General features: G+C 34.4%; 1 protein-coding gene across 1 annotated transcript in view; it reads left to right on the forward strand.

Annotated features, from left to right (window-relative positions):
• LOC145675968 (uncharacterized) overlaps positions 1-10,929 on the forward strand; it is a 63,771-nt gene extending 52,842 nt beyond the window's left edge. The window contains exon 3 of the mRNA XM_081746789.1: positions 10,478-10,929. Within this exon, the coding sequence (XP_081602915.1) occupies positions 10,478-10,535 (58 nt within the window). The 3' untranslated portion in view covers positions 10,536-10,929. The remainder of the gene's footprint in view (positions 1-10,477) is intronic.
• The last annotated feature ends 13,580 nt before the right edge of the window (positions 10,930-24,509 follow it).

Here is a 24,509-nt window from a genome sequence, read left to right on the forward strand (position 1 = left end):
CTTTAACATAGCGGGCGTTTCAGTGGGACGTAAAACTTTAGATTTCATTCATTTTAAATTACTTAGCCACAATTCTTGCCTCAATGGATGTGTGGCTCGTAGTACGACTTGTGACTTTTGGATTGGAACGATCCGAGCCTAAATTCATTAAGGTTAAAAAGTTTTTGCCCATCTAGGATTAAGGGGTTGCAGTAGTCCAAGCTTACCATCACGAGAGAAGTTCTGCAATGTGATTAATACTCTATCATTCACGTCAAACTAGACACAGTAATGTAACGAAAATGGACATACTCATGAAAGAGTATCAAAAGTATTATAATTGTGTCTGCTACAATTATAGGCTTCTTCCGGATCAATTACTCAGCAAGACCTCCGTTTATTTTTTAAAAATGGACATGTCATTTCAGCATTGGTCAATTAATGACGCAGATGTCAAATGTCAGTTGCAATTGTCAGACTCTTTGAAAGTAACAGTTATTTCTAGCTTTACGCCTTCTAACATTTATTGCAATTTTGCTCTCTCATTCGGAAATCAATTAATAATTCGGACCTTTATCTCCCGACAAACGTGATCAGAACACAGCAAAGACCGTGAAGGTGATAATTGGAAACAACACGAGATCCAGTGATTAGCTGTCTTTTACAGGCTCCACCATATTCTGAGGTGGAACAACAGGCAGCATCTATATCAATTCTCTCAAAAATAGATGCATGATTACTCGTGGTGGTTTCATTACGAGGATGAACATCTTTATGTTCTTGAAATATTTACCAATGAGAAATTGCGTCGTCGTTAAAAATTAACTTCAGCATTTCCTTAATGAAGCCAGTTATCTGTTGAGTACTATCGTACTTGCAAATTTTAGCCTTATAAGCAGTGGTACTGTTAAGTGTCTTCCACATTCTTAGTTCAGAGAGTTTGGAAACTAAACGCAGTTTGCTGCTGGAAAGGTTTATCTAGCAAATTGTAATCGGTCAAGGAAAAAAAACTCTCACACCATTTGATTACATCAGAAATCAGGGTAATAATGATAGAATGAAAATCGTTACGTTCATTTATTGTCATTACTGAAATTGATATACTGTTTCGTAAGGGTAGCATGATAAAGCGAAAAGGTACTTTTACCGCACGTATCGAACTAATAATCTCACAGTGATAGTTTGGTTTCCTTTCATAGTTAATTTCCCCTGATCACCTTAGTAATTACGGCACAGTATATTATTTCGATATCAGCGTGTAATTGTTATTACTCAATTTATTAACAAGCAGTGAGTCTAATTTCCTTACCATCGCTGTAACACCATTCTTTTTTCGTTTTTTGTTACGAAGAATGGTGTCCAGTCGTTGTCTCCTACTCAGTAATTGATTTCTCTGTCACGTAAAAGTATATTTAAATTTTTCAGATCGCATAGCGCGGCTTCGAATGGGTACAAAAATACACAATCTCTTGAGAAAAATTTCGAATTGACATTACATACTTCAGTAAATCATATGAATGTAGAAGTTGATAGCCAATGGTCCCCTTCATTAATTCAGATGCGAAATGGTACCAGATGTTCCTTACGCGAATATCCTATTGATAGGACAGAGCACACTGTAGAATCTATATTTTTAAATAAAGGCGTAACACAAACAGTCGAAACAACCGGAACTTCTATTATATGTGGAAAGACGTGTACTAGAAAACGTGTATTAAAGAACCATAGTGTTACACATAAAGGTACAAGTCCAACTAGTTGCCCACAGTGTTCCAAAACGTTTATTTCTAAAACTTACTTGAAGACCCACATGCTTATTCATACAGGGGAAAGACCGCATATCTGCGCATATTGTGGAAAGGGTTTTAGTGCGAAAGGTAGCTTGATATGTCACTTACTTACTCACACAGGGAAACGATCGTATATCTGCACCTATTGTGGAAAGGGTTTTATTACGAAAGGTAATTTGAAATGTCACATATTTACTCATACAGGTGAGAAAGCACATGCTTGCACTGTGTGTGGAAAAAGAAGTACTACAAAATCTAATTTAAAGAAACACATTATTACTCATACAGGGGAAATCACATGCCTGCACCTATTGTGACAAGGCTTTTGGTAGGAATTATGCTTTAAAATGTCACTTGCTTACTCATACAGAAGAAAGACTGCATACCTCCAGCTATTGTGGCGAGGGTTTTAGTAGAAAAAAAAAAGTAATTCGAAATGTCACTTGCTTACTCATACAGGGGAAGGAACGCATAGCTGCACCTATTGTGGAAAGGGTTTTAGTGCGAAAGGTAGCTTGAAATGTCACTTACTTACTCACACAGGGAAACGATCGTATACCTGCACCTATTGTGGAAAGGGTTTTAGTACGAAAGGTAATTTGAAATGTCACACATTTACTCATACAGCTGAGAAACCACATGCTTGCACTGTGTGTGGAAAAAGAAGTACTACAAAATCTTTTTTAAAGAAACACATTATTACTCATACAGGGGAAAGATCACATGCCTGCACCTATTGTGACAAGGCTTTTGGTAGGAAATATACTTTAAAATGTCACTTGCTTACTCATACAGGAGAAAGACCGCATACCTCCAGCTATTGTGGCGAGGGTTTTAGTAAAAAAAAGGTAATTTGAAATGTCACTTGCTTACTCATACAGGGGAAAGAACGCATGCTTGCACTCTGTGTTTCAAAAAAAATTCTAGAATGTCGGCTTTAAAGAAACACACTATTACTTATACAGGCGCACAACCACATGTTTGCCCTCATTGCGACAAGCATTTACTAGAAAATATGATTTGAAGGATCATGTCATTACTCATACAGGTGTAGTTCCATTTACTTGTACGCAATGTGGCAAACGGATTTCAACGAAAACTCGTTTGAAGATTCACATGTTTACTCATAGGATTAAAAACCACATTGTAACACAATGAGACTAGGTCTGAAATCAGAAAGGTTGTTAAGGTGTCCGAATGCGTACTAATGGGCGTGAAAAGCAAACGCTAGCACCGAGTACAGCATGTTGTTCACTGTAAAACGTGTTATAAATACTTCTACAATTAATTGAATGACCATTAGCTGCACTGTAAGCAGAAAATGGATTTCAACCAAAACTTGCTTAAAGTTTAAGATGTTCATTGATATAGGTGAAGTCCAAATCTAACCCTTATTGTGGCATGCCTTTCAATTACAAAGGTAATGTGATAGTCTGCATTGTTACTCATACAGTTAAAATTTTCCATCTTTTTAGTTATTCCGGCATGGCTATTATTCGGAAAAGACACGTTGCTCTGTTTATTCTTAGAAGGCGATTGCTTAAAAAAGAAACTTAAAGTTCACCTGCTTATTCATACAGGTGATTGGTGACATGCTTACACTAATTGTGGCAAAATGCTTATTTAATGGAACACCTTGCTCAAGCATGTAAAAGTCACCATGCTTTCAAGTTTAGCGAAGAGGTAACAGAGAAGTGATATAAAGGAACTTAGTTTTTTTCATATAGGAGAAGATGAAACAGTTGCGCATAATATGTCTAAGGTTTTACTACAAATGTCATCTTGTAAATCTTGTTTGAAATAACGTTCTGTATCCCTTCGAAACTATCCACTTTCTTTCCCAAAATTACAATCAATTCAAAAAATTACATTTTTTTATTTCAAACTGTCGGTGAAGAAAGAACGTCACCAATAATTCAGGGTAATTCCTGAGGACATTTTATCTTACTACACTCAGACTTTCTTTATTATGTTACTAATGAAATAATTGTGATGTACATTAGCAATCCGAAATCTACTGTTATGTAAATAATAATTTTGCTCGTTTGTATAGAAGAAACATATAATTTGTAACCATGGGAGTTCTTTAACGAACCCATTGTTAAAGAACTTTTTCTATATAAGACCAAACAATATTTTGTTTTCAGTATACTAAGCAAACTGAAGTAAGAATATAAAATACATATTTTTAAATATTTTCTTTTATAAATTTACTGTTTAAATATCTCATGTTCCAAATACCCTAAAGTAGTTCAGAATAGTATAAGTCTCACGTCTATTGGCACAGATCGTATTCTAGGTTTCACTGTAGGAAAACATTTATTGCTAAAAGCGATTTAAGGAACGACATACTTATACATTGTTTTTAAACAATAGTTTTTAAACAATAGTTTCCTGTATATGACAAAATATTTTCTGTATATGAGAAAAAATAATTAGAAATATTTTCTGTGCATCACAAAAAAATATTTAGAGAACATTTTCTGTGCATCACAGATAATATTTAAAAAATACTTTCTGTGCATTACAGAAAATACTTAAGATTATTTTCTGTACATAGAAAATATTCAGACAATATATATTTCTCTCCAATATAGTTTGAAATAAGTTTCGTTTTTTAAATCTGAAGGAAATGCATGCTCAACAGTCTTCCAACACTTGTTAAGTTAGAAATATCTGGTTTTCATTTTTAAAGTTTATGGGGTGGTAGAAGTTTGTGTATGTTGGAACCGGTTTAGAATACACGGAAACCCGCTTTTTAAAAATTTTAATCGAAAATGACCAGTATGAAGACCTAAAGCGCATATATTGAAACAATATTGACTCCGATATTCTACAAAGAGACTACAAATGTTAGAGAACAGAAGTAAATACGACCCGTTCCTACGATGTTGTGCTACTATAATTCCTTGTGACGCAGGCTAGGATAGAAGCATGGACTCTTCTGTTATATAAATTAGTTGTTAACCTCTTTTACCTAAATCGTATTGATGGAAGGGACCGATGAAATTTAATGTTGAGGACTGAGTATTACAGGATTTAGGTTTGTGAGCTTTGCCCATCAACGATCATTTATCGCATCAGGTATTCCGACATTGATTTCAGTGTCCAAAGGTATGGGAAATGAAGAAAGGAAGTGGGAAAGGTACATGTTAAGTATCATCGCGACACTTGAGTGGTATGAACGTTGAAAAATTTCACACAGGATGGCTGGACTGCAAAATCTGTTACACTTTAACGACCGGGAATTGAACACGGAAATGCTTGCACCGAAGACGAAAGTGTTAGTACATTAAATTTTTATATTAATTTGCCCTGTAAGTGGTAAAGCCTCTTACGTCAGAAGGTTACTGACTTGTCCCAAGTTATACCGTGTATTTGTTCAATATGTTGTATAGAAGAGAACATACAAGAACCAAGTGCCGTATCAAAACTCTTCGGGGCCACGGTGCAAGAGGACATTTGGGGGATTCAAGGGAACGTAATAATAGTAAAAGGAGCAAACTCATTTGACACACACACACACACACACACATATATATATATATATATATATATATATATACTTTTCCTCCAAAATAATCTTAAGTAATTGAATAACACAGGATATATTTGCATACTACAGCGTTTCACAATTTACAATAATTTTACAGAGCTTTTATAAAGTACAGTATCACACGCATTGTAAAATCTCATTTCAGTATTAATCAAAATAAAAAAAGTATTAATCACATACATATTTAAACAGAAAACAAAAATATAAGAAATTATGTTACTGATAGTGTACCATATCTATACACGTGTTATTTTCAGATAATATCATCACGACTAAGAAATAAAAAAGAATAGAAAAATATCATGGATGTTGCACAACTACTGAAACAGTTTCAAAATAAAGTTATTGTAGTGGATTCAAATATTCAAATAAGCAAAGTACCATACAATGTAACAAAAATTTAAATTCGTTTCAAAAAGCTTTTCATCCTAGCTTTAACATCAGCAAAATCTGAGATAATTTTGTCTGTCTTTAATTTCTTGAAGTATGTTTTCGTTCTACGTTTAATATAGCATTGTTTCTTAACCTCTGTTGTGAGGTGCTACTTCTCAAGTAGTTCTTTACGAGCTTTAATTTCGAGAAGGCGTAGAATACCCATTTTCCACTAAGAACAAAGCTATTTCCAGAATTGGTCGAAGGTTACCTATTTCAGGCCTATTATAATCTCTGAATACTAATATGTGCAGTGGAAAATCTCAGCTTACATCACTACTGTACTTTGTAACAAAATCATATCCAGATTTCTGAACGTTTTCTTCAGATGCAAACAACAATCTTGCTGGGGTAAAGAAAGTTATTGAGCACTTCAGTCATTCCGTGGAAACAGGTGCTTAGTTGTGACGCATTACAATTCAGAACAGGATAAAATATAATAACATGAAAGATATCGTCCGATACACCTAGTTTACTATCCGTAGCCAGTTTATCAAAATATTTCTTTGCAAATCTTTTGCGTTCCTTTTGAAATGTTTTTGTAATACTCAATTTTGAGCACAGGTCTTGGGTGGATTTTACAAACTCGTCATACTTTCCTCGAAGACCTTTCATTTGCTGAAGTGATTTCATCAAATTTTTCTCTGCTATTTGCAGATCATTATAAGAAGGCTGCAAACGTTTGGAAGTTACATACATGGACATTAGTATCTTTTCACAAATGACTAATATCAACACAAATTCAAATGTCTCTACCTTCTTTATTGCCTCAGCTACTCTCAACTCATCTGGTCTCTTACTTGTCAAACAAATCCCAGTAAGGAACTTTTCAACAACAGCAATTCTCTCTTCCATGCAGCTAATAGCAGTATGTTTTGTTTCCCACCTAGTTATACATTTTTTAAGTTTTCTTCTTTATTTTTAAGCTATTTCATCATCAAGAGCTAAAACTTACCATCTAGGAGTACTAGAACGAAAGAGAAGGAAATTATCTTGAAGTAGATAAAAAAAAAAGTTGGAAACGTATGTGGAAACTTTTGCAGCATCGACAATAATAATATTCAGATTAGGCGCACAGCAATGAACGTACGGACCGTTTGGAGTGCTAATTCTTGCTTGTAAACCATTATAAACTCCACTTAATACTGATGCTCCGACACATCCTTGCCCTCTGCGCCGCTGTATGTCGATTTGGTTGCTGAGTAAAATTTCACGAACGAGATGTTCATAGTTCTAGGCACAATGCTTATCTAATTTCATGCATAAAGTCCTACGAAACTTCCTTTGATTTCTGTCGCTTCTTCATAGTTCACAACAACGTAGCGAAAAATGACACTAACCTGATTAATGTTGAATCCACGATTATAAAATAACAGATATTCAAACGTCTTCAAAAATAATATTTCTCAAATTGTTAAACAGAATGTTAATGAGTTCGTTTCGAATTGCGGGACTCAGATATTTAACTCTACTATGTTTTAAAGCAGCGTATTGCAAACCGGATCAAACTCTGCGACTAACTTCACTGTTCGTATAAAATTTCATTCTGTAAACCGTCATCACATTTTTTAAACCTTCATTTCCTCTAAAAACAGTTTCCAAACGTTAAAGAAAGTATTTAATGACACGCACCAAAATGAACTTCCTTATGAAATTTGATGCTCGAAACCCTTATCAATTGTTTCATTTATCATCCAACTAACTCTGGCCTTCATAGCATGCTTGTGAATCATGCATGAACATTTTTTCTGCGAAAGATGGCCCCAATACACTTTATCCATGAGGGGAGAATAACTCCACCACAGTCGAGGAATTTTAGTCGCTGATTTTGTTTGTAGAAAGTTATGATCTTCAGAAAACTTACATTTTGTAATTTCATTGACAGAAATGTTAATGTATTGTCGAAGGGCCCATGAGAAAATACTCACCACTTCAATCTGTCGGAAACGTTTCTCTGAAGTGCCCTCTATCTCTTGGTTATTCAAAGGTAAGATCCAAACCTGTAAGAAAAAGGAGAAGGGGTGGGTGGAAGGAAAAAGAGATTTCAGTCAGTGTTTACAATCTGCTGTTACTTTCTTTTCCACTTTATCATGAACACAATGCAAATAAGCAAAATCAGTTTTACTTTCCAACAGTTTCACTTGCAATCTGACATAGAAAGGAAATCCCCCCCCACGCAAAAAGACTGTTATGTCAAAGTTACAATAGTAATCTAAAATTTTACAATGATTATTTCTTCCAATAGGAAATGAATAATAAAATATAAGTTTTCAGTAATAAACGGGTTAGCAAGGGCCATTGGACTTGGGGACCCCAAAAACAGAAAAGAAAGTTACCAAAATTGCTGGTAATCTAGAATTTCATAATGATTATTTCTCACATAATATACATACCTATTCAATACTCTGTAATAAACGGGTGGCTTAGGGGGCCAAAAAATGTTATCAAAATTACTCATAATCTAAAATTTCACGAAGATTACTTTTTCTACATAAGAAATAAGTAACAGAACACACATATTCAGTACCGAGAAATAAACAGGTTTAGCGGGGCCCTCAAAAACGAAAAAAAGTTACGAAAATTACTAGTATTCTAGAATTTCCACACAATTATTCTTATACATAACAAATAGCTCCATAGGCGTGGGGCCCCAAAACAAAAAACAAAGGTATTAAAATTGCTGGTAATTTTAACATTATCAATCATTTTCCCCCCCACACATCAGAAGTGAATAACAATATCAGTATTCAGTACTGAGTAATAAATGATTTCGGCGAGGCCTCTAGGCTTGGGGGCCCCATAAACAGAAAAAAAATATTACTAAAATTGCTGGCAATTTTAAAATTGACGATGTTTTTCTTTCGCAAATAAAAAGTGAATAATAAAATATAAGTATTCAATATCATACTGAGTAATTAACGAGCTCGACGGGGCCTCCTAGGTCTGTGGCCCCGGTGAATCGCACCGCTTGCACCGCTCATTGTTACGGCACTGTAAGACCAATTCTGTGAATTGAGAATGTAAGATAAAAATTTACTTGACTGGAATTGAAGGAGAGACAACTTACAGTAGAGAATTCTATGACTGAAACAGTAATTTTTCACTTAGAGCTAGAAGGTACAGAAAGTAATGTTTCGCCTTTAAAGAAAAAAAATCTGTTTGGCTTTAATCGTGAACAAAAAGTATACTCATTTATGACGGACTGTGATTTGTCAGTCATATTACTTTTTATTTAAAATACTTTGTTAATGTTGGATGCATCTTGTATTCCTTTCGTTTAGTTCATCTCTTAAAATTTGCTTGAAGTGTAAGGTTTGTGTGTGTGTGTGTGTGTGTGTGTGTGTGTGTGTAAGGAAGATCAAATAATGTATATAAAATTTCAAGTATAAGAACTTAATTAAAAATGTTGGTATAGGGAAGAATATGGTTTCTTGATTGCGAATTTGATGTACACGCTACACGCTAGTCATAATGCGTCGTAACCTGGAAAGTAACTTTAAGGAAATGTGTGTATGAAGAATAGTATCAATAATTTCTTCAGGGCCAATGGTTTGGAATTGGTTTTTCAGGAGAACGATTGTTGTTTCCCCTAATCTTCTCTGTTCAACACTGTCAGGGATCATATAAATTTTGAAAACCTTTATTACTCTTGAGAGAACTGTTTGATAAAATTCTCGTCTTGGTACCTACGTTTATATATTTTATCCTTCGGTCTTTCTTTTCCTGTTTTTCCTTCCGGGTTTCCCTCTATCGGTACGATGATCTGGTTGGACCATGTTATGTGCAACATTTTGAACCATTTCAAATGGTTTTCTCAATCATCCATACTAGGGACTTAACAAATTGTTTATGAACGATACATTGCATGATGTCCTACGTTATTTTGGGACTTTCCGTTCGAGGACTTCCTAAATAAGGGTGCTCGCTAGACATGTTTGCTCCAGTAACTGTCCTACAGTTTGTATTTTTACATTTTTTTTCTCTACAATTGATCGTTCAAGTTTCAAGTGTTTCCTGCATCTTCATTTGTTGGATGACATCCATGCTATGAAAACTTTATTAAAGAATTCTTTCGTAGCTTCTTCTATATAGAGGAAATGAAGGTTTACATCTTACGCTTGCTCTATTACTCTTAATTTGTTATTAATGGAATTGGTCTCTTAGAATGTATTTTTGCAGTTGGAAACTTAGTTTCCTAATTTTTATTTAAGCGTCATGTGGGAGCAAAGAGAAATTTCACTCATAGAAGAAGAAAAACAAGAATGAGATAGGAGAAATCATTACTTTAACTTGATATTACGCTAGGTACAGAACTTTTTAATGAATACTTTAGATATTTATTTGACTGGTATAGAAGCCGAAAGCACGTTATTAAGAATATTTGTAGATGCGACAAATAGATTTTATGATTATTCACACTTTCATTTACCAGCAGCTGATGTTGTATGGATGTAAAAGATGGTGTAAGAGAAGAAATGTATATATTAATAAATAAATAAAGGATTATAATAGGGAATTAGTTAATTAGTTACAGAAATTGCTTGTTTTATTCCATGAACATTCACTGTGTTTTCTATTAGTATTTGTAGGAGGGAAAAAGAAAAAAGTGATGGCTTCTGGTTTTCCCAGAAGTGGAGATAGTGAAAATTTTTGTTATGTTTGACAATCGTTTCTAATTTTTAACCTGAAGGGTAAAAGTTTTTGAATGTTTGTTTTTCAGGTTGAGAGTGTCATTGCGAGCTGTAGTACAAAGAGTGGTCATTTTTAAGCATCTTTGATTCCTTTCTCACTGTTGGTTGTGCTTTAGGGAACAGAATTATAAGACTTCGCATTTCCAGCACCTACACTATTGTCTTGTTCTTTTCTGGAGGAGGAGGACGTAACCTGAGTGAAAAACTTTCGGAGAATATTTGTAATTTTCAAGCAATGTTTATTCTTTTTAGTCGGCTAATTGACTAAAATTGGGTATTACAATCATTCTAGGGAATACTGGACTTCAGTTGAATATACCTTTCAGCAGCGACTCTATATGAAAATCTCAGTGCAATTTTTAAAGTAAAAGAATTTGATTATCAGACAGCGTTTACTTTATTTTTTTTCTGAAATACTTGCGACTACGTATATTCTTATAATAACTCAGAATATTGTATGGGAGAAAGTCAAATCTTTCAAACATATCTGACATGGGTTCTTAGTAGAATTAAAAAGATTTTATACAGAAATAAATTTGCTTCTTTTAAAATTCGAAGCGTGTTTTATAACATACAAGAAATATGTTCTTTAAGCTAAAAGAAAAACGTTTTCGTCTTTGATTTCCGATATATTGTTTTTACAAAATAATATGTTGGCAAAAATTCTGTCAGGGGCTTACCGAATTTTGACTTTGAGCTAGTATGGAAAATTCATATTTTTCAGTTGAAATGTTGGATAAACATAGCTACTTGTAAGTATAATATTACGTTCTAGATAAAACACGTGCAACTCAAAGTTCTAGGGTGTCTGGTCACACTTGTTTCGTTATTAAAATGACTTCCTTATGAAATATTTTCGTTTAAAGTTTCACGAATCTTTTACGTTAAGGGAAACGGAGGTAAGTAAATGATGAAAGGAACACGAAGAAAAACCCAAACGCTCGGTGTTTGTGCAACACAAAGTTTGCTTAGCGCAAGATGGACCCAGACATTTGGATATCTGATGCCAAGCTTTTTTCTCTTTCTTTAGTAAGTAAGCAAAATATCGTGGATTCCGATATAACAGTTTTTTTGTGTTATTAGTTTTCGTAAATCCAACAATAAAAGTAAGTATTCTGTGGTTGCGGCTCATTCCTTGTACGACTTTGCTTGAAATTGCAAGGAGAAAATCCATAGATAACACATTGTAGTTTTGAAATCCGTGCCCTTCGAAAGGAAAAAGAAAACAGACTACACTTTAAGAATTAACTTTAATAATAATAATAATAAGACCGTTGAATTGAATTTGGGTTTGACCTTTACTTAGCGTAGTGAGGTAAGCTGGGAGTCAGAAAATTACATACAGGTAGGTTAACACAGTGTGCTGACCATGTGTTTGTCGGTACGCTATATATAGTTTCATCTGTCGATAACATATCCTTTTGAAGTTAAGAGTATTCTATACTTGCAAAAGTATTGCCTAGCATCAAACGGTATGGTGAACAAATCATTTGCTTGGAATTATAATCCAAAGTAAATCATAAACTTTGTTAATTGGGAGCAATGGGAAAACGAAAAAGAATTTTTACTTCAAATGATTTAACTAAAAATTATGAAAAAAAAATATTCTTTGAATGGTAGAATCTATCCAATTGAGTAATTGTGAGTGTGAAGAAGAACGGAGATTTCTCATACAAACATTAAAAACAAACTGTGATTTTTAATGACAAAACTGAAAATTAGTTCAGTGTAGAACGATAAGTGTTACTCGCCGTACTTAGAGCGACTTCATAATTTTGTCATCATGTGACTGTCTATAATATTTCAGAAATGTACGGTATATTACATACATAACATAGTTTGGATATCAACTAACAGTTGATATCAGCTAACTAATATCAATATATATCAGTACTACTTACTTAAACAAGAAAATTAAATCTAAGTTTTATGTCGTACGATTATGAGGATAGGTTAGCAGTTCACTGTTTAAGACAAATCACTGGTGATGTAGCAATGAATAAAGTGAGAGGTAACCTTGAGAAAAAACCCACGAACACGGTTTATCCAGCAAAATTATCTGTGAATTTCAAGTCATTTTTGTTCTTGCATAAAATTTTGTAACTGAACCATTGCTGTCCATACGTATAATGAAGAATTGTACTTCAAGCTGGAAAATAACTTCTTTGGTAGAACTGAATCATGTCTAAAGTAAGATATCGTGTTACTCGTGCAAATAACATTACATTTATTTCTAATGTTATTTGCACGAAACTGTTGTGAACCAAGTAATTACATGAATAAGAATAATATCAAAATTCAAAATCATGGCAACAAACAGAGTTTATTGAGTCTTACGTCGATGCAAAAAACATATCCAGAATGATCAAAACAGTAATTTACAAGAGCATTGGTAATATACGGATCTGAGAAGATAAGCAGGTATTATGACTCTTTAAAAAGAAGAATTTTACGGGAAGAATATTTGTATATAATGAGTATAGATGTAAATACACTCATGAACAGTACAAATTCAACAAGAATAAAGCTATACTTCTGTAAACAGGATAAGATGCATGGTACACTTATATAGATTGTCAGCAGAAAGAATCGCTAAATAATATTTAAGGGCAAATGGTGCGAATCAGTATTAGAAAATAGTAGGGAACTTGAAAATCTTTAGCGGTAGATTACTATGAAAGCAGATCATTATGGAAGCCAAGGCTCAGCTAACAGCTGTATTGCAGGTAAAGTGTAACTTCATGAAAAAAAATATTTTATGATATATCTTCTTACAATTGTGTCGCTTCTTGAGATATATTTTTGCAATGGAAGATTTCATGAAAAATGCAAGTTGATTCTCTAGCAAAACAGTAAATTAGTACTGCTCGGTGAAAAGAAAAGAAATAATGACATTAAAGGTAAAACGTAATGTTAAAATGAAGATGTGCCAGAGTGTATATTCAGATAAAGTACATAGATAATCATTTAGATGATATACATTTGTGTAAGAAATGTATCGAAAGTAATCAAAGATATACAGGGAAATTGTGTTAATAATGAAGTCCAAGTCAAGTTATTATATAGTTAATGATGAATGTATTTCATATATGGATATGATTATGCGTTTCGATGGGAAACAATCAAAATAATGTAGATTCTGTTTTATACAGGATAGCGAACAACGAATGAATATGGCTATTTCATTTTTTTTTGTGAACGAAATTCAACCTTAGCTAATAGCTGATTTACAAAAACTGTAATGTCTTGTCGCACAATGAGCCGTTTTACTTTGAAGTTCGCTGTTCATGATTGCAATACTGAATCCTTCATGGTATTAGCAGATTCGAACACAGATCACATAACATAAACTAATTCAGGACAATAGTAGAATTAAATAATTTGCGACTCTTCCTGCACTTGAAGGAAAACAGTATATATATAACTATCGGTTGAAAGGAAGCAGTAATACATTTCATATTGCCTGTAAGATAAAAAGCTGATCTCAGTAGAGATAGTTCACAAAAGTAGTAAGTATATTCAATCAGTGGTGGCCGGTGGATTCTGGTTTCGGGTGTTGCAGTACGAAAGATAAGAGACAGAAGATATAAAGTGGACTCATTGACTAATCAGCATATCTTTAGATGCAAATGCTACGTGAAATTAAATAAAATTCTATTTTTAAAAAAATAAAAAATGCAGAACATTTTATCCGATTAACCAATTAATTAGCAAGTCAATTCTCCTCTCTTTGATTGGAGCAAATCTGTCTAATACATGCTGGTTGAACTCGTATTCTTATCGTCAGGTCTTTTTCGATGGAAAACATAACCAACGTTGATAACCTTTCTTGGGACATTCAATTCCTTGAAAGTGTCAATTCTTTTTCATGTAGAGAAATACTTTTTGTCTTTTGCTGACAGCATAGGTACAGTTAATATTAATTTCAGAAGCTTTGTAAATTCACTAAATTTTTTTTCTAGATTATTGAAAACGATTCATTCTAGCAAACTCAGTCCCTGACAGTGATCCGAATTCCTCTTCAGCGTTGACTGAAGAGAGTTCGTAACGGAGATTAGTGTTATAAAAAATGTCCATTGAACACACTTTATTCACAGTTTATCCAGAAAAATTTAAAATAAATTGACGAAATGTATCTAGTGCAAGCAACATTACTGCCATAAAACATCCTGTAAATTTAAACTGGATTTTTTTGAATACTCTCCTGAATTGTTCTTTGCTTGTTTCGTCTAAGCCTTAATTGCAAGTTTTCCTCAGTTGAAAGCCAGTCAATGTTTTTTGTAAGTTATTTACAAAAGTCACGGTATACAATTCATTCAGAATGTGTAGGTTATTTACAGAATTAAAGCACACACAACAAAATTAAATCTAATAATTAAAAACCAAAACAGTTGATATAAAAGAGGTACTGGTATATGAATTCCGAATGTCACATATTCATACATCAACACACACACACATGTGCGTAAAAGGAAAAAAACACATTCCAAATCATCCGCCTTGTTACGCAATGCATGATGAACACAATATACTTCCACATGAGGCGAAACAATGCTTATCAATGTCATGTTCTGGAAAGGAAACCTCGGAACTCGCCAGATGTAGGATCAGCATGTATACATAAGAGAAGGTAAAAGTCAAAGAACATGAAAACAAACAGTACTGCCAGTTCTACACCCAGAAATGTGTGTTGGGAGGGGTTCGATACGTCTATGCAATATATACCTTTCTTATTCTGCATCCGAAAAGACGATAAGTAATTCTTACTTACTGTCACCTATATTCTTAGAAAAAAAAAAATGATAGAACGATTGTTTTATGAAAGAGAGGACATGATGAGGCGTAAAATAAAATATTTAGTCTACATCAATCGTTTCTCTGTTAAACAAGTTTAGTTCGTTAGGAAAGTCTACAAAAGTTAGCCGAGTTTCAAAATTTTTGGGAAGTCCGAACCCGGTGCCCTCCCCTCGTGGCTACGCCCCTGAGCATTGCTAACTAGACTCAAATTCAATGTGACATTCCCCATCATACAGTTTTATGTGGAAATTATAGAGAGTATAAAATATACTTATTTTATAAAAGAAATATGTATATACTAAAATACTATCAACAAGGGGGGCGGTGGGATTGTACATATTGACTTACTAATATTTGATTCATGAACTACTGTAGAAGAAGCCTTCATTATCAATATAAGCTAAGAATTAACTTGTAAATGCAGGTCTACTTTGATTTGTTTTCTGCTCTATTAGATACTTTCTTTCTTATTTTGTGATTCTGCCATCACTTTTTTTAATTTATTGATTTGCTTCAGTATGGTCCTGTAATTTAAAAATACGAATGCATAAAAACAAATTCCATTTGTTGATTGCTAGTGAAATAAAATTCAGAAATCTTATTTAGCACGAAAAACCTTCTCGTTCACTGGAAACCGTGCTGTGTTGCAGAAGCACTGCAACGACCAGTCCCTTTAACCTCTGAGATAGGGAAAAGGAGATTTAACATTCGCTCCAATTGCCGCGCTGAAGGAATCTGGTCGTTGTATGCACGCTGCAACACAATATAAATTAGAGACTCTGTGACGGATTATTTTTCCCTTTTTAAAACAGATTAACGAAACGGATAGTTACAGAAGTAAAAAATATGTTACTTAAGGTGTATATAAGCGAGTATTAAAAAGTACTTATTTCTGTTCTTTACTATTATTGATGATAATATTTTTTCTTGAAATACTTTGGTCGTTGCGCAACGCTGCAACACTAACATTAGCCGCCACTGTATTCAATAACTACAAAACACACTTAATTTTCAAAACGAGTAGAAGAATGACGTAAACATTGCTTGACATAATTAATAAACGAAAGTAATAAAGATTCGTAAATCTCGAGGATTATGTTTAACAATATCTAATATAGCATATATGTGTGGCACTCTAATTCACGTACCTAATCGGAAAACACATTGTTATCAACGGTGAGCATAAGAGCTGTTTCCGAATAAAAGTTCACTTCCGGGAAAAGACCTAGACGTCGAGTTTACATGGGTAAGAAATATGCACAATGGGTTTTTCTATACATGCATAAATTGGTACTGAAAAACGTGATGGCCTTCATCATGAATTGTTCTCACCTCAAACTATTACGGGAAAAAGTTGACGAACAAATAAATAAAATTCAGGTGAAATATTTTTCGGTTGCCTAACCCTCGTAAACATTTTTGCGGTGTACATGTCAACTAAAGCGTAAGAATAACACCGGAAACACGGAACTATCTACGGCTTAATACACTGTTGCTCAAGCGCGAATCCTAAAAGATTGCACATGATTGCGCGGATTGAAAACAAACATGTCGATTATCAACGCAGGAGTGTACCCCTCTTGTGCGTAGTGTATATGTACAGGAGAAATGCCAACTGATTCTTAGGATCAGAGTTAACGCATATTACCTCCAACATAGCATAGAATAATACCTATCTATTTGCAAAACACATCCGCAGCATTCGATAAACTCGATAGATGTGAATTAGCATCAGTGTTAGTAGATTGTAGTTTTCACAAATATGCAGTGAGGTAAGGTGTTCAAAATAAAATATGGCCGCCGCGTAAGCGGAAGGTTTAGTCGCGAGGTTCGTTGCGGAGCACGGGACAGGCGCGAAGCGACCACCATTTTCCGCACGCGTTCGTGTACATTTTTCTTTTACGCGGGGTGGTTACGCAGTACACATATTAGCAGCCATTACTTGATATTTTATTTATGTAATGTAATACGTGAATGTGCGTACATAATACATATATACAGTGGATGACAAATATGACGATTTCCAATTTATCTGAATTACTTTCGTTACATTTCGCAGCACACATACGTTATTACATACAGTGGATAGTGTTATTTACAAATATAGCGATTTCCACAACTGCTATTGGTATAAACAACCAAAAGATATGATTTTTGCTTAACATACACGGCATGTATTAGTTGTTGTCGAGATCTTTTGCAGTATAAAAAGATTATACCGTATTTGTTAACTATTGATAAAAAATATGGCGGATTATATTCATCGACAAGTATATGTTTTCGGGCTATGACTAAATATATCCGAATGCATATAAGATATACCGTTATAATTGAATGCATATGTAGTAGGCAATACTACTAGCAGTACTTACAAAACACTTATCTTTTCATCATATGAAAGCAAAGTCGTAATGCTTTAACGGGAATTCAGTGTATAAATTTTGACAAGTATCGCTGTCCTTAGCCGTTAACTAAATGTCAAACTTCCCCGCTACAATTAAAATTTTATCGTTTCCCCATAGTCTTAGTGTTTGTTTCATGAAGATCAGTCTTTTTTTTTTTTTTTTTTTTTTTGCTTTTGCGGTATGCCTTTGATGTCTTCCAGGAAAGTACCTTAGTATTTTTCTTCACTTACACCGAGAGGAATGCTGTTTTTTTTTGGGTATTCCTTTGTTTTATTTTGCATTTGTTTTAGCATTCGTTCAATAAGGATTGGTACATTTTTCGTTTTTGCAGAATTCCTTTGATCTTTTCAGCAAAGTATCTTAGTATTCTTTTTACTGACGCTGAGATGAATGTTCGTTGTTTGCGATATTCTTTTGCTTGGGGCACCGCCTTGAAATCCTCCCGTGCTGTCCTATTGTTTTGTTTCATGAAATAGGCATCTTATTTTTACTCTTGCGGTATTTCTTTGGCTTCTTTTCCTACTGTATTAACATTATTTTATCAATACTGAGAAATTATTTTTATTGTTGCTATATTTCTTTCATTTCTACCACTACCGTCTTAACATTCTTTAACTCAAACCAGAGCGCATTGAAGAGGAAACGAAAACACTCAGTTAGTTGGAGTGGTTCACCACAGAGAGGCGCTGTCATAGTTTTACGATCCTACATTGAATGAAACGCTACAGAAACAAATGTAAATTTCATACTTTTTAATAGTTCACAAATTCACCTACAGAAATGTAGCGTGTACTCAATCCATTTCAGCATAAAATTGTATACTTAATTCATATGTAGCAGTAATTTGTAGATAAATATATTTTTTTAAAAAATAAAGAACTACTTAAAATATATAAAACGATAATCATGCCTGTTGTTCTGTATGGTTGCGAAACATGGTCTCTCACTCTGAGGGAAGAACATAGACTGAAAGTATTTGAGAATAGGATCCTGAGACGAATATTCGGACCCAAGAGGAACGAGAATGGGGAATGGCGGAAACTCCATAACGAGGAACTACATAGTTTATACGGTTTACCCAACATTGTTAGGGTCGTCAAGTCTAGGAGGCTTAGGTGGGCAGGTCATGTAGCTAGAATGGAAGAAAGTAGAAACGCTTTCAAAGTCTTGACTGGAAGACCCATAGGAAAACGACCATTAGGAAGACCTAGGCGCAGATGGGAGGATAATATTAAGATGGATCTCGCAGAGATAGGAATACAAAGTAGGAACTGGATGCAATTAGCTAAGGATAGGAGTCAGTGGAGAGCTTTTGTGAAGGCGGCACTGAACCTCCGGGTTCCATAGGCCATAGAGTTAGTTAGTTAGTTAGTTAGTTAGTTATAAACAACTACTTCATCCACAATTTTCAAGCTCTGAAATTTCGTTATAATATTTTTCCATCTCGTAATAAAGTCTTTGTACTTGACATTGAGACAAAACCGAAGTTAAATTTTAAAATGTAATGAAACATGTATAAACCAGAACTTCAATAAAGTTGAAATCTGTCTGTAACGGAAACTTTTCAAAGTCCCAGTGTTTCTTTATATTGCTTTTCAAACTTACATAAAACGGAAATCTGTCCAAAACGGAAGAAAATGTCGGAGCCATTGCTTTTCGCGCTTTACGCAAATTTCATTGTAAAAATAACTTGATAACATAGATAATATTATAATTAGAAAATGTAATCTTACCTGTAACTGTTTCTGATTTCTGAAAGATTTCTTCGTTGAGTCCTGAGACACTAGACACTAACAACTTCTGAAGACTTGCGTGATGATTTTGCGATTTTTGATGACGCTAAATTTAGAATTTCCTTTGCGCGAAAATAGAAACGACACTTGATATAATGTAAAATCAATTTAAGAATTAGTTCCATGAAATGTTCTTAACTACATCCCAGCGCTGTGGCCTCAACTTTCATTCAAGCTGTCCAAAGTATCAAGTCACCGCACATGCTTTTATTAGATGCAATGTTAGCGGTAAATACTTTTTCTGCCTTTAATAGCACACTAAGCCCTTCTTGAGTTCGGTACGTTAAAAAAAGAATTTCCAATGTCTTTTAATTGGGTGAAGACTGCAACGTTATTTTCTTTTGAAAATGTTCTTCGTAGTGTGCTTATACAGCATGTACAATAGTGAATTTTGACGATTTACTATGTAACCTGTCAAGTGATAAAAGAGACCCTAAAGTTTATGGTTCTAAAATAATTTATGGCTCTAGTCACGCTCCGAGTGAAAAGTTGGAAAGCCAGATGGAAATTCATCCGCTGAAAGGAGGTGGTGTCAATGTGACTGGACGTAATATTCGGACATGACCTAATTCCTGCAAGTTCAATGGATGTTTTTGTGTGGAAAAATTTTCTGTGAAATTAGAAATTTATTCCTTATCTGGAAAGACTGCCAATGGTTTATGAAAATGGTTTCTGATACATTTTATAATATGAACTGCATCAGAAAAAGCCCATATCTTTCTCTTTGTTTAGATAATTGGGATAGTGCAATTCGCTTTTCTAGTTTTCCCGATATGCCTAAGTGTTTCTTCGCGGCTTTATTTGGTTGACTTTCATCAGATGTAAGTCCAACAATATTTACACCTGCTTGTTCTAATTGTACGATGGCTTGGATTAAAAGTTTGTCCAAAACCTAACCTGATGTTGAACTACTGGCATAAAACGTAACAGGCTGTATCCAATTATGAAGTAATGGCACAAACATAAAAAACTAATGCGTAATTTGCCAACACCTCTTCTGATTTTCAGGTGTCATATCTCCTAGATCCACGAAGCCATTTACTTTAAGAGAAATACCATCGAACCTTATCTCCTCCCTTAATTTTACTTCATCCTATATCAGAATACCCATTCGCTTGTTCGCATCACTATCTCATTCAAAGATATGTATCAGAGCATTTACTGCTTCCATATTAATTCCATACCAATATTTCACGCCTTTCAGGAGACGCCGTAAATGAGGTTCTGTGGGAAGTGGTAATAAATTGTTTCAAACAATGCTGTTACCCTTTGGTGATTTTATTTTTAGTAATAAACTGTCTAGAAGAAATTCACTGTTATAACGCATCCCCCTTGGTCCCTCTACGTTACACTTAACCATTGCATCTATCATCAATTTCTGCTTTTTACTTAAAAATTTAACTTTATTCAAAGAGGTCTCCCTTGCGACTTTCATATCACTCAGATTTTTCGAATAAGATGATCCTAGCCTTAGCCGCAGAAAATTTATTTTATAATCTCATTAGATTTGTGTTGGCTTGCCTTAACTTACGAGTCAAAACACAAGTTTATTTGGTTTAAAATTACAATTGTCACAAGCGCGCGTGTTCGTACGATCACTATTTAAATCCGATATTGATGAATACGTGGAAATATCATTTGTTACAAGGGATGTCACAACACTAGATGGGGGTTGTGTGTTCTTTTGTTGGAGATTTAGTTTTCTTGGGAGTTTTGGAGAGGAACTGTAGGAGGTTGAGAAAAGTGTGTGGTACCGCATCAGCTGTCAATCGCCAGTTCAAACGCGGTAACTCGGTTTTCTTGCCATTTATCACAAATGTGTCTACATTTACAATAAGATTGTTAGAAAAATCAGCGTCACACACATAGGAGCGAGCACTGAGTTGAATGTCCTTTCTAGGAATAGCTCTGCACCATTTCTAGAAAATGTCTTTGTTTTTCGGGAGTAAAAATAAATGTCTTGCCTCGTTGGAAGTCTTGTACCCTGATTTACACCTAGGAACAACTCAACACAGCATCTTCAATTTTCTTTAGAATTAAACCCTTCACTTCCCTTAAAAAATATAAACATAAAACTACCACTCATTGCACACTAGGGCGGGAGAATCTACACTTTCTCTTCAAAGCTCTATGCTCAAACTTTACTCAAGTATGGTGCTTACAAAGGAAAATTGATCTAGTATGTGTATTATATTTTGTACAAAGAAAATAAATTTCATACGTAACATAGCTTATGTAAATAAATGTAGTGTTCATCTAGAATAACGTACACGGTCAGTTTAAGTAAGCAAAAACCTTGACTGTGTAACACAAGTCAGTATTCGATAAATCGTCTGAAATAAAAATATTCAAGGAACAAAAATTTAAAAAGTTTTTGACTGCATTTACAAAATTAAGAAATACTAAGCTAATACTAATAGTAGAATAACAAATGTAAATAAATAAAATAGAAACATACATGATAGTACTTAGTAGCAAAGCATCTATTTGTCCTATTTTCGTTACTAAACATGTATGACAAGACATAAGAAACATTGTAATAGCAATAAAAATAATAAGTAAACAGAAAGGCAATGTGATGAATAAGAGGTGTTACCAAGGAAACGAATAATAAGTTCATAACTAACTATATCTCCAAAGAATGTAATATGTACGAAAGAAACAATAACATCAAAAGTAAGACAACCCATCCCAATAAAAAAGCAATATGAAAATTAACGTGATAAGATGACTGATGTTAGCCCTTAACCACCAAGGTACAAAACATATGACATACTACCCGAGGTCCGATATGTGATACCTCTGTGTTTGTATTTCCATTATTTTCTTACTAAATTCTTATGTGGACCCTTTTACTTCATAAATACTGCCTTGCCGAACTTCTGTAGGAGCTAGATTAGCAGAAATTTATAACTCAAGGCCTCTAAATAGTATTTAAGATTAATGGCGGTAAAATAGTAACATTTTACATGTACTTATCTAATCATTACAATAATAGGGAAAATCAACTTTCTTCTTCTCTATTAGACCTTTATTTAAGAGTACGATTGTAACATGATATATTTATATGATTTTACAAAAGATGCTTCGAAAATACAGGATCCAGGAGCTCATGAAAGTACAATTTTTTTAATGTCTACGTTTGATGGGAAGTATACATATAAAGAAAGAAATTTGGTTCCACGAATAACGAAAATAATAATAGGAGACAATTGTAAGAAAACAAAACATATGCCTATATAAAACACAATCTCTTATCACTAATATGCCGTAGGGGCAGCTTTTTCTTTTTTACTGTAGGCGTACACGACTCAGTCATTTCTTTCCTGCATGCATTTGCTGCAAATTTTCTTCGTGCATTCGAGACACACTGGCTTCTTGAACTGAAAACACACATAGAATGTCCTACGTTTCTTTTTTCGATCATACAAATGGCAAGTCTTCTGCTCGAGTCTCTCTCCTAGATCTGTTACGGAAGCAACAGGAGCTCTAACCTGAAGGACTCTTCATATGCAAGCTCGTAGTTCAGTTGTTAAGTGAAAATCTTCAATTCGTCTTTCCATATAAGGTTTAACGAGAGATTTCGCCAGTTTCATCATGAAAGTAGATCTTATTAATGCTTCATTGTCGCGATAACTGTAGGGTTCTTCTGCTGCTACAGAAATTGGCACATTTTTCATCTAGACTATCAACACCCCCTTTGTTTTTGTTGTAAAATATGTTTATTTCAGGTTTTCCTGCCACAGCACAGGTCTTGGGTGTATTAAGAATTGTCGACACTAGGAAAACACTCTTTCCTTTCTTATGCACATATGATACAAGAGTCTTATCGTGGGTGAACCCATAGATTGAGCTTCCTACTGGACGTCGCCTATCAGGTTTAAACTGTGAAGAAATTTCACGCTTCGATTGACGCATTGTACCAACAAACGTAAGTCCTCGGTTAACTAAGACATCAGCAACTTCAATTTAATATACCAAATATCGGTCGTAATGTTCCTGTTTGTGTCCACTATTTTCCTTGTGAGACGGATGACAGACTGGGTTGCAAGAGAGTATTGTTTTTCAGCTGGTGGAAGTGTGGCTCCATCACTGCTTTTACCAACATAAATATATCCATCGTATAAGTAATGAGTTTTCGAGTCGACAAGAGCCTGAAGTTTCAGACCGTATTTGCAGGGCGTCTTCGACATGTAAACCTTAAATTTACATCTGCCTCTGAACCCCACCATCATCTCATCCACTGTAGCTGGCCCACCAATTGTGTACACTTCCTGACAGTTTTTCTTACAATTTTTTCGAAAATTTCAGATATAGCTGCTGCTAGATTTTCGTGAATACGCTGAGGTTGGTCTGATCGGTTATTAAAGCGTAGATTGGAAAGTAAATTTTCAAAACGATTTCTATTCATGACACAACGCAAAATGTCGCAACCTGTTCCGTCTGTTGCCCATATTGTTCTTGTATCCTCGTGGTTGGACTTGAAGACGGATGAGTAAATACTGTAAGTAAACCAATGAAAGCCTTCATTTCTATTAAATCAACATCACACATGTCGGTTGAGTCTGGGCTTTTGTATCTCCCCCTTTCCCTTCGTAGCTTAAGGTTAATAAATTCAATAATTCGTTTCAGGATGTCATCATCACATAGTAGTCCCCAGCAGCACTCTATCGGTTCTACTTTTGTACCAAGAGCACGAGCACGCTTTGTTAAATCTGGCAGTTGAACTATAATGTTGTGTCGTTGGGTTCGAGTGTTTGTACTGTGAATTGGCTTGACTGAACATCTAAATCCATTTTTACGAAGTAAAATTGACCACTACTGTTTCTTTCATTATCTGATACTTCCTCTTCTGAAATCTCTTCAATCTGATCTGATTCTGTGTCGTGTTCACTTTCAATAGCAAACCAATCGTTTATTTCTGGATCTTCAATGTCACTGAGATCTTCATCTAGCCACTCACTAACAACAGACTCATACTGCGGGTCCGCAGTACTCACACTGGTAACCGAGGTCATAACAACAATATAAATAGGAATCAGAAGTTATGAAAAAAGTGTCACGTG

Source organism: Thermobia domestica, chromosome 18 (assembly GCF_964235325.1).
Source record: "Thermobia domestica chromosome 18, izTheDome1.hap1.1, whole genome shotgun sequence".
NCBI classification, from domain to species: Eukaryota; Metazoa; Arthropoda; class Insecta; order Zygentoma; family Lepismatidae; genus Thermobia; species Thermobia domestica.